Genomic DNA, 11,560 nt, shown 5'->3' on the forward strand with positions numbered 1-11,560 from the left:
AATCTTACCTTCACCTGTCTTGGCCTCAGTGCTTCTCTGTGCTTCCTTCCATTCACCTCCTTACAGAGGCCATCCCTGACAACTCTGTCTCAAGTACCCCTCCTCTAATCACTCTGTTACATCATCATTTTATTATCTTCACAACACTCCTCACAAGCTGAAATAACCTTATTTGGTTTAAGTGTTGTCACGTTTATTTTCTGTCCTGTGTCCCGTCTCTGCGGCACACAGCACTGTAAGCTCCAGGAGAGCAGAAAGCACGGCTGAGTTTCGAACCCATCCCAACTACAAAGCCAACTGCATTATTCCCACCCCCGTCCCCGCCCCATCTCTTAGCACGCGGCACTGTCTCCCTCACCAGACTGGGCTTTTGGGGGCAGGACGTAAGTCTGACGCCCTGAGTCCTCAGCGGTGCGTCCCAAGCCGGGCCTGGGAGGCCGGCGGGCTCTGCGGAGTTGTCACCCTCCCCGCCCCCTTGTCAGTCAGGCCGAGGGGGCGGTGCGGCCGCCAGGCGGGGGCGCTGAGCTCAGAGCTGCCGCAGCGCCGGAGCGGGAGCCGGAGCCCCAGCGCGCGAGCGAGCCGGGCACAAGGCGCGAGTGGTGGCAGGCGACGCACCCAAGACCCGGGCACTGCTGCGCCCGGCTCAGGGCCCGCGCCCCTCCTGCTGCAGACCGACCCGATCGCCTGGCGAAGCCCCGATTCCCCACAGGTCCCGAGCCCACCGCAGCCCGGCCTAGCCGAGCCCCAGCGTCCGCTCGCCGCAGCCGCCGTTCCATCCCCTGCTCGGGCCCCACACCCAGGTGAGGCGGCCGCGCTCCAGAAGCGAAGAAAGGGAAGGGATGGGGATGGAGAGGGGGCCGGGTGGGATGGAGAAAGGACCGGGTAGGATGGCGACCACCCTGGAACTGGAGAGGGGGCCGGGTGGGATGGGGAAAAAGATGAGGAAGGGGCTGGAGAACCGAGAGAGGGCGCCCCGGGGTCCGTGTGTCTGCCGCTCCGTGTCTGCAGCTGCCTGGGTGGCCGTGTGGACGTGCGTCCGCGCCTGTGTGCCGGTGTGTGTTGGAGTGTCAGTGCGCGTTTGAACGTCTGCGTGTCCTGTATGTGCACGTGAGCGTGTCCATGGAGTATGTTTGTGTACATGGTCGTGTGACACTGTCGTGTGCGTCCAGGCCGTTTCCGGGGCTTCGCGCCGATTCCAGCACTCCGGGTCCGCGGGGCTGCAGGTTGCGGGGCCCCGTATAACCGAGAAGGTGGCCCCTCCCGCGTCCCCGGGTTTCAAGGACGCTAGGACTCGCCGCGGCCCAGTGGCCTCGCGCTGGAGACCGGGAAAGGCGAGAGGGGGCTCCGGGTCGGAAGGGCGTCGAGGTCTCAAGAGGGCGGGGAGGGGACCCCCGCGTCCCTCGGGAGGGGCTGGGGTGAGGGTGCGGAGCCAGCACACCCTGCCCGTGTGTTCATCCTCCCCAGGCCGCCAGGATGGACGTGTTCATGAAGGGCCTGTCCATGGCCAAGGAGGGTGTCGTAGCCGCCGCTGAGAAAACCAAGCAGGGGGTCACCGAGGCGGCAGAGAAGACCAAAGAGGGCGTCCTCTACGTCGGTGGGCAAGGGGGGGGGCTTCCGGGCTGCGGGGTCCAGGTGTCCCCTGGGGGAGTGGGGCTGGGGTCCGTAGAGGGACTGGGCAAGAGAATATGAGTCAGCAGATGAGGTGGGGTCGGCAGGGGTCACTGAGGACACAGCCCATGAGAGGGGGAATGGGGGGAAGGGTTGGTGAGGGTGGGGTTCAACTGAAAGGTCAGGGACCGAGGGAGTGATGGAAGCAGATAGTCTCCCTTTTCTTCTTTTTCGCATTCATAGTTACCTGGTGTTGAGCCCTTACTCTCTGCCAAGTACTGTGTGAAATGCCAATACATCCATTACCTCATTTAATGCTCCCTGCCCATTCCACAGACCAGGGAAACTGGGATTCTCAGAGGTTTGACTATCTTGCTCAAGGTCACACAGCTGATAAAATCTGAAGCTGTAGTTTGAGCCAAGCTTTCTGGACTCCAAAGCCCCACCCCTCCTCTTGCCTGCCCGCTCTCCTGTATTTTGGGGGCTCCCTCCCAGCACTCCTCTTCAGCTACTTCCACCACTGAGTTGCTCTCCATGTCTTTTTGCCTCCCAGTGCTTGTGGTTCTACCATTGCCATCTCTCATCTGGGTCTCCTCTCTTTGCACCCACCAGCTGGCAGCAGGACAGAAGCCAAGTGGTTGAATCTCTCACCCTAAGTGTAAAAGGAGAGGGAGCCTGTGGGCTCATTTGCATAAAGGGAGGTCAGGCCCAGCAGCTGACATTTACTGAATCCTTTTTGGTAATTGAGGCCTTTCTTGTGTACAGTCTGTAGAAGTGTCCCTTATGCAGGCTGAAGAGGGCTGGTTAACCTCCCAGTGGAAGATTTGGGTTTGTGGTCATTTGAAGACTATTTGACCACCTACTATGTGCCAGCCATGTGCATGGTTCCTAGAGATGCAAGAGTGGACAAGAGAAACAAAGATGCCCTCTCCTAATGGTGACTCAGAACGTTCCAATAGTGGGATTTGACATCAAGTGGCTGTGGTGAGGGGCCACTTTGGTAGGGTAGTCAAAGAGGGTGGCATTGGAGTTGAGTTCTGAGAATAAGAAGCCAGGAGGTAGGTGGAGGAGGCTGGAGAGCAAAAGGGCAGGAAGCAGGGATAGGTTGGCAAGAGCCAGGTCCTGAGGGGGCCCTAGGAGGCCAGGCAGAGCATTATTACAATTGCCATGGCAGAGTGGAAGCTAGGGACTGACAGGGTCTGAGTTCAGTTCCGGCCTCTGGGGGCAGTACAAATCACAGGAGGTAGTGTAGCCACCAGACAAGGGTGGTTATAGCTTAGGGAGAAGTGATAGAATCGGGGAGAAGGCTTGAGCCCACACCCGACCGACCACTCCGGCCTCCCTTCTGCCTCAGCCCCTGCCCAGGAGCCCCCACTAGCCCCTAGTTCCTACACCGATAAGCCTCAGCTCCCTGTAGCCTGGCTTGGTCCTGCCTCCGGCTATGTTTCTAGCTTTGTTTCGCATTCCCATTGCTGCAGGCACACAGACGGCATGGATGTGCTTCCTGCAGGCCCTGAACGCACACCCCTCTGTGCCCCGCCTGCATGGTTCTCTGTGCCTGAAGTACCCTCCCCAGTCTCCTTTCTACATACCCACCTGCTCCCCATTTGTCAAGGCTCAGGCAGTGCCCCTTCCCCTAACACGTACCACACTGCTTGAGGCTGGAGGTCCTCTCCCCACTGCTTTAGGTGCTGGGCACCGAATCTGCTCTTCTCTTAACCCCACACGACAGTGAGTGGTTGGCCTGGGGCCTGGCACAGAGCAGGTGCCAACAAATGTTTGTGGGAGGAATGAATGAGCACACATACAATGCCTACCCCCATCCCTGGGTCTGGCTGGCCTTAGGTGTGAAAATCCTGTCTTCCCACACCGGGCTCTCCTCCTCCAGGGGCCTCAGCCTACCCATACATCCATTTCTAGGTCTATTAGCTGTCCTCTCCTCTGAATTGTCCTCCCCAGCTCAAATCAGGCCCCTTGGCTTTTCTCAGCAGTCTCACAGTTGCCGGGAAGGCTCAGTCAATGCCATGGGTGTCAGCCACAATCTGCACATCACACTTAGACCCATCCAGCACCTAAGACATTCCCCACTCCGGCCAAAATGAGGAATTTGCACCCTAGTTAGGAGAGAGTCTTTGGAAGAAATGAAGAGGGGGTGGTGAGACGGGGGATGCCCACAGGTGGGATGTGGGCAGCCAGGCACCAAGGGAACCTTTCCAAATACGTAGTCTGTTTGTCCCCCACCCCACTCTCACTCCCTCCCCCACATACTCCCACCCTGGGCAGAGAAATGACCTGGTACAAGTAGAGCACTTTGCACAGTCTGGCACTCAGGCAAAAGCCACCTGAGGGCTGTGGGTACCACATCAGGTGGGGATGGTGGGGGACAGACCGTGAGGAGAACTGAAAGTCCTGGGGAGATAGGCGTAGGGGGCTCAGTGCAATGATGAGCTGGGCCTTGTGAGATTTTGAGGACCAAGGTGGCAGTGATCGGGCCAGGAAGCCAAGTGAATCCTTCTGCCCACTTTTTAACCACCATGCTTGCCAGATTCTCTGTTCCCTCAGCTCAGAGCCCTTAAATGTGCCCCCTTTGTCTTCCTGCAGGAAGCAAGACCCGAGAGGGGGTGGTACAAGGAGTGGCCTCAGGTACCAGCCCAGTCCTGGCACAGCCCCTTTCCCTCCCCCAGGCTGAGAACTGGCTCTGATCAAGGGGGTGGCAGGGAGGGGTGGTGGAAGAGGGCTCCATGGGGGTGCTCCATGGGAAAGGCAGGTCCTGGGACACTACAGGGGGAGGGGGACACCGATGCCTCCTTCCCCCTGGCCCCAACCACCTTCCCCAACACCCTCCCTGCTCCAGTGGCTGAGAAAACCAAGGAGCAGGCATCACATCTGGGAGGAGCTGTGTTCTCTGGGGCTGGGAACATCGCAGCAGCCACAGGCCTGATGAAGAAGGAGGAATTCCCCACTGATCTGAAGGTGAGCAATCCTCCCACCACACACCCTCACCCATGCACGCACACACACACAAATGCCAGGCACATCCATGAACCTGCCACTAGGTTCCCTGCTCCCCAGCCAGCCTGGGGCACAAGACACCAGTCTCACATTCTGTGACCATGACCCAGATCTGGCTGTATACATGTATTCTGCTTGCAAGTGTGACCTCGACTGCTTCTGGCCATGTCTGCATGTGTCACTGATTGTTCATTCTTTTTTTTTTTAATTAAAGTTTATTGGGGTGACAATTGTTAGTAGAGTTACATAGATTTCAGGTGTACAATTCTGTAATACATTATCTATATCTCACATTGTGTGTTCACCACCCAGAGTCACTGTTCATTCATTTATTTTCCTTCAACAAGTATTCACGCCAGAGAGGAATTGTTCCAGGGGTTACCGCAGTGAATCAGTTCCTACGTCCATGGAGCTGACACTGTAGTGTAGTGGGAGAAGATAGTAAAAAGCCAACCAATGAGCAAGATGATTTCAGACAAGGTTAAGTGCTATAAAGAAAAGACCACAGGGTGCTGGGATAGAGAGTCCAGGGATAAGGAGGCTACGTTGGCTGAGAGGACCTCTCTGAGGGGGTGACATTTGAGCTGACACCCAAGTGGGAAGAGTATATGAGGCAGTAAGAACAGCGCATGCAAAGGCCCTGAGGCAGGCATGAGCAGATGTGGGCCGTGGGGGAGGGGTGAATTGCATCACAGGTTTGCGCAGGCATATTCCCCCAGGCGAGTGGTGATGGCCATCCCTATGTGCATAAAGAAAAGGCCTCCAGTAGGACACAGGGCAGAGTAAGAGCTGTGAGCTCTGGAGCCTGACAGAACTGTATCTGAATCCCAACTCCACCACTTCCTAATTGTGTGACCCTGGTCAGGTCCCATCATGTCTCCGAGCCTGATTCTTTGCCTGTAAGAAGGGAGATGAACATAATAGGGCTGTTATGTAGATTAGGTCATAAAGATCAAAGCTTAAGTGTGCATCAGAACAACTAGTTGGCCAAATTCAAATACAGACTGTTGGCTCCACCCCTAGAATTTCTGACTCAGTAGGTCTGAGGTGGGGCCTGAGAATCTGCATTTCTCACAAGTACCCAGGTGATGCTGACGCTGTGAGGAACCCCACTGTAAGCACCACTGGTAAAGGGCAGGGCTTGCGTACAGTGAGTGCTCAGGAAGAGATGGCGGCCCCAGGACCATGGGAGCGGTCCGTGTCTGTCCAGGGGCTCAATGTGACCACAGGCGTGCATGGAGGGTACTAGTATGACAGTGCACCCTGCCCACTCATCTGCACAGACAGCCTCCTGTGGGGTGTGTATACCTGTCCTCGAACAAGTACGGATTCTGACTCTGTGGGGGTGGGGGCTCCTTCTTCAGCAGTTGGTTTGGGAGATCAGTGTGCTTTATGCATGAGTGTATCCATTGGGCTGTGTGAGGAGACTCTACCCCACCCTCCCTTCCAGATCTTTTACACAGTTGGTTCCTTCCCCTGTCAGAATCTTGGACTTGACTCCGAAGTTCTGATTCAAGTCCTGCCTATGCATTTTACCAGCTGGATGACTTTCCGTTTGTTATCATTTTGTTTCCAGTGATCCTTGCTATTATTTATTGACCTCTTGTATGGGTAGGCATGGCTCTCGATATGTTACATGGAGTAATTCACTGAATCTTCACAACGTCCCTTTGAAGAAGGCACCACAATTAGCCCATTTTACAGGTGAAGGTACTGAGGCTCAGAGAGATGAAGTGACTTGCCGAAGGTTCCATTCCTGCCTGCCCCCGTGAGAAGGTGGTCAGGAGGATAAGCTCAGGTCCATATCATTAGAGTCACTTGGTGCTGACATGGGGCCAGGCCCTGTGCTGGGGGGCTGGGGTACAGAGAGAGGCAGGTTTGGGCCTGAGCTGTCAGTCTTGAGGCTGTTTGTGAGGGGCATTTGCACAGAACCATCGTCTTTCTTAGGCTGCCTTCCTCTTATCAGTACTTGTTGACAACTCAAGCCTCCTCTCTCAAGGGAGCTCAAGAGCATAGATTTACAATCCAAACCACATCCCTTCGGGGCCACTGGGCACGGGGTAACCCGTGGAAGCCCAGGGTACATGTCCCTGAGGATCTTTCCATCCCAACCTGCTCACATACGTTACCATGAAAGCCTCCTGTACTCCTATAAAGCAGAGACGCCATCTCATTTCCCACCTGAGACCACTGAGATCAGAGCTGAAGTGACTTCCCTAATGGCAGACAGCTAGTGGGTGGCAAGGCTGGGAAACTCCCCCCTGTTACCAGCCTCCAAATCAAGACACAACATCAGCCCCTCAGAAGCCCCTCTCCAGTCCCTACCCCTAGTGCCAAGACTCAGGTGAGATGAGGGAGGTGTCGGGGCTGCAGCATTTAAGGTACACTCATTTGGGGGTCTCATTTGCATAGCCCTGAGAGTGAGTGCCTTCTTCACACTTACATCCTAGACACCTTGCTCTCCTCACCGTTGGCCTGGCTTGTTTCCTCCTCCTGGGTAACTGCTTCATGGCTTCCATCACCACAAATTAGTGGGGTATTTTTGAATTGCACAGAAATGTTATCCTAACGTACATGCGCTTCTATACCTGGCTTCTTCCACTCAACAGGAAGCCATGGTATGCACTATTGGGCTCCACATGTATTGTACCGTACCCATGGGTGATGGGACCACAGCGTACACATCCTTCTACTCTTGTTGGACATCTGACTGCTTTCTACATGATGTGCTCCAGCTGGGAGTTTGAACACTCTGTTTCTTTCCTGGGTTCTGGTCATAGCTGAGTGACTTTGAGCAAACTAACATTTCCCCACCTCCTGGACCTTGGTCTACCCATCTGTACATGGGGGTGGGGGGGGGATGAGCCAGTTCAGGAACTAAACTCCTGTGCCCACAGGGCCCACCTAGACAGAATGCGAAGGACGTGACGCTGCCTGGATGGGGCTGGGCCAACTACAGTGCAGAGATGGCCAGGGCAGGCCGTCTCAGTGCCAGCCTTCCAGGGTCCCAAGAGTCTTATCTCCACGCAGTAGGGAGGGACAGTGGTACGTGTGGAAGTAGAAGAGGTGGTATGCCGCCCTGCATCGTTTCTACCAGGGTTCCAGGAGTGTACTAGCCCACATGGCCTTGTGCAGCCACACACGGACCCCAGGGTACTACTGTCTGTGCCTGTGTGTGCAGCCAGCTCGGTCCTGTGTTTGTGTGCATACATGTGCTCACCTGCAGCCCCCCACTGCATGCCTACTGGTTTGCACCCATCTGGGCAGCAGATGTCGGGGGAAGGGAGAGTCTTAGCTCACACATCCAAGCAACACCATGAGCTGTTGCTTCCAGCTTATCTTAAAATAGCAACAGCTGAAGAAACCAGGCCATGCAGGGCCCTGGGGGAGGGATGGGTGGAAGGTGGCAGGGGAATGGCTCAGAGCCCCTGCTCAGCCCTGTATCTGAGCCTCTATTTCCCTCCAGCCCAGAGGAGCCTCCAGGGGCATCTTTGGGGTCCCAAAGCTCAGCACAGAGTCTAACCCAAAGAGGCAGGGATTAATGGGTGACTGAAAGTGCTATCTCCCCATTCCATTCAGTCCAAATGATGGAAGTGCAAGAGGCTGCCAGGTGCTGGGGAGTGGGGTATGGAGAACCCCGCTCCGCTCCCTACCCACAGCCTCAAGAGGGATTTGGAGGGATTTCACTCTTCACGCATGCATCTCACTTCCAAGGCACTCCATATAAACAATTTAATTAGAAATTCTTGATTGTACTGCCAACCAAGCCTAGCCTTCCCCCAATCAACCAAGTTTCCCAGGGTAGGAATCTGAGGGAGCATCCCCAGCTGTCTTCACAGGCCCTGTCCTTTCTCTGCCGCAGCCCGAGGAAGTGGCCCAGGAAGCTGCTGAGGAGCCACTGATAGAGCCCCTGATGGAGCCAGAAGGGGAGAGTTATGAGGAACCGCCCCAGGTGAGGGGTGGCAGGGCTGGGTGGGGTCTGGGTATCCCAGAGGATTGCTGAAATCCCAGCAGGGTGGGAGGTCCCTGGCAGGGTAGGGCTAGGCCGGGAAAATTCAGGCCCCTCTTTTCTAGAACCCAGGCCCCAGGATGTGGCAGCAGGGAGGGAGGACACATGGGGCCTATCACTGAGCCCCAGGTACCAGTGCCCAGGACTGGCCAGGCTGTGCCCAACTTGCTGTTCCTCACCTGCCCAGGGGGAGGGGATGTACTGTTCTTCCTTGAAGGGAAGGGGTCTTGGGCCCAGGGCCTGGCCACTTGGTCTCCAACCCCTTCCTCTTTTGCTCTTCTCCACTCCAACCCCATCCCTCTGATGCAGGAGGAGTATCAGGAGTATGAGCCAGAGGCGTAAGGGCCCAGGAGGGCCCCCCCACCAGCAGCACAATCCCTTCCCTGTCCCTGTCCCAGCCCCCAAAGCCAGGGCTGTCCTTCTACCCCTTCCCCCCAAACAGGAGATCTTCCTTCACTCTGAGGGGCCCCCTCAGAGCCTGTGTTAGTGTCTGTCCATCTGTCTCTCCTACCCGCCCACATCCAACCCTGTGGCGTGGACAGGGCAAGGGCTGCGGCCTTGACTCGGAGCCTCTCCCCACCTGTGTTGCCCGCTCCTCGCCCCATCCTGTCCAGTGTGTGCAGGGATGTAGCATGTTCTGTGTTTTTAAACGAAGATCTAAAAGCAATGGCTCTCCTCTCCCACTCCAGACAGAAGCTCTCTGAAGGGCCATCCGGCAACCCCCGAGTCCCCCAACCCCCGCCCAATCGACCCCAAGAACCATTTTTTTAACCAAAACCAGGAGCCAGGCTGTGCCGTGCCCCTCCCCCAACTGGCCCGGTCCAAGCGCGGGCGTCATGTGTCGTGATTGTGGCATGGAGAGTCCCCCAATCCCTGTGTGAGCGTGTTCCAGGCGGGCAGCATTGCCGCCCCCTCCCCCCCTCCGTGTCCATGAATAAAGCCAATCTGTCTGTAGCCGGCGACGCAAGAGCAGGACAGGGCTGGGTGCCAGAGGGGGGTGGCCGACGGGCTTCCAGGTCCCAGCCTGCCCCACTTCCCTCTTTGGGGCCCGCACACTTGGCCCAGGTATGAGACTGACCATCTCGGCTTCAGCTTCTCGGTCTCCTACCCTCCCCCGGGATGACCTGGAGGGAGGGGTTCCCCCCCAGGCTAGGACACACAGTTGGCTGGCAGGCGGGAAGGCGGCCTGGGGCGCCACCTGCTGGGCCGTAAGTCGACTATTAGGGGTGCAGGGCGGAGGGAAGCCCGGTGTCGCAGGCAGCGCCGGGTAGACCAGCTCGCACCTCGCCTCACACGCAGCGCCGCCTGCCACGCACGCTGGTCCCTGAGCTCCAGCCCGAGTGTATGCACCCTGGCGGGTGTGCACGTGCAGACACGCGTGCACGCGCGTCGTGAGAAGTCCTCGGAAACCAGCAGCGCGGGCACTGCAAGAGGCTGTATGTGCAGACGGACCTCTACCCCCCACAGAACGTTTACACACACACGCACACACACCTGCCCAATGCAGGAAAACCCATCCAAGGGGAGGGGAGATGAGCAACTGCCCCACAAGGAGGCAGAGTTCGTCAATCAGTGCTCCACCCCTCCCGGAAAGGCGCCCGAAGGTTTGAGGCCCGGGCTAAGGTGGGCGAGGGTCCACAGAAATCCGAAAGCCGGCCAGGCGCCTCGAACGGACCAGGATCGACACTACAGGGACCCCAACTCTGCTTCAGTGAGGGGAAGAGTGGGCGGAGACGCCGCGGAGCTGCGCAGAGGCCCCGCCTCCGTCAAGGTGAAGCGCTCTTATTGGCTCAAAAGACCCGCGCCGAGGCCCCGCCCCCACCGATGCGGCGCTCAAGCGGTCTGCGACAGTCCCGGTGACTTGGTTTTCCCAGGCCGGTCCCCGCCCCGGCGGAAGCCCCGCTTTGATTGGCCACTGGGACCCCCAACCTTGCCTGCGCGAGACCCCACCCCCTTCTGTGTCTGGTCCGACGTTCTTTCCGACTCCAGCCCCAGCGTTGGAAGGGGCTTGCTCTATTCAGTCTACCCCCCAAGTGTGAGCACCTCCTCCTTCCCTGAGTGGTTGGGGGCAGGGGATAGTGCAAGGCCCAGGAAGGCCTGGAACACTGCGGGAGACCAGTCCACTCAAGTCACTTTGGCCTGCAGTGTACTGAGCTTTTACTTCCGTAAGTCGGAGGCGGCTGGCAGACGTGTGTGTAGGGGGAACAAAGCGGTGGGCTGGGATTCTCTGACTCAACGTTGCGAGTGCCAGAATCCCAGATACCTTTTGGCTGAATTAGGACACGATTTACAACCCGCAGTCCTGGAGGATTGCAAACGCGTGGCCCTCAGGTTGCATTTGGCCTGTAGAGATGGTTCATATGTAGCACAAGGTTTAATTTTTTTTTCATTTGGTGCCAGTTGGCAAATGATTCTAGTTTCCCTATCCACTCATTTTCATGAACTGCCTGGTCTCTAAAGAATTTGAGTTTGCCACCTCCTCTCCAGCTACGAGCACCTGATCCCCAATTTTAGATGCCAAAACCAGATTCACCATCTGGCTTGTGGAGGGTTTGGGGGTTATTTTTTTTTCCCGGGTGCCAAGCCACGCACCTGGTTTTCTGAGCCTGTTTTTTTGCCCAGAACCAATGTTCCCATCTGCTGGGGTCAGTTTAAATGCATTCCAGGCACAGGCCCAGAAGCGTCAGCGGAAGATGCCAGCCCTGTGTCAGATGGCGGCCCTGACTGTGGGTGCACATGTGAGCATACACAGCTCATGGGTCCGGACCCTCCCTCATGACAGGAACGAAGCTATTTCCCAAGTGCCCATGTCCCAGGCATCTCACACTTGTCTCTTAATTTCACCTGAAACCGTGCTCAAGGATTCTTTGTTATTAGCTTCAATTTACAGATAAGAGAAGGGAGGCCAGAGAGGCACCATTACCTGCCCTG

General features: G+C 56.8%; 1 protein-coding gene across 1 annotated transcript; it reads left to right on the plus strand.

Annotated features, from left to right (window-relative positions):
* Positions 1-372: 372 nt before the first annotated feature.
* Positions 373-9,583, plus strand: SNCB (synuclein beta). The gene is made up of 6 exons (XM_081035878.1): positions 373-800; positions 1,465-1,594; positions 4,210-4,251; positions 4,463-4,581; positions 8,483-8,572; positions 8,939-9,583. Exons 2-6 carry the CDS (start codon positions 1,474-1,476, stop codon positions 8,969-8,971), a joined length of 405 nt encoding a protein of 134 aa, XP_080892004.1. The 5' UTR covers positions 373-800; positions 1,465-1,473; the 3' UTR covers positions 8,972-9,583.
* Positions 9,584-11,560: the final 1,977 nt, after the last annotated feature.

This window comes from Rhinolophus hipposideros (genome assembly GCF_964194185.1).
Source record: "Rhinolophus hipposideros genome assembly, chromosome: 23".
Classification (NCBI taxonomy): Eukaryota; Metazoa; Chordata; class Mammalia; order Chiroptera; family Rhinolophidae; genus Rhinolophus; species Rhinolophus hipposideros.

What these genes read in the sequence shown, in the direction of transcription:
- SNCB (XM_081035878.1), top strand. Translation starts at nt 1,474, where the DNA reads ATGGACGTGTTCATGAAGGGCCTGTCCATGGCCAAGGAGGGTGTCGTA. An exon ending in AGAGGGCGTCCTCTACGTCG is followed by an intron (nt 1,595 to 4,209) that starts GTGGGCAAGGGG and finishes GTCTTCCTGCAG; the next exon opens with GAAGCAAGACCCGAGAGGGG. An exon ending in GTTATGAGGAACCGCCCCAG is followed by an intron (nt 8,573 to 8,938) that starts GTGAGGGGTGGC and finishes CCTCTGATGCAG; the next exon opens with GAGGAGTATCAGGAGTATGA.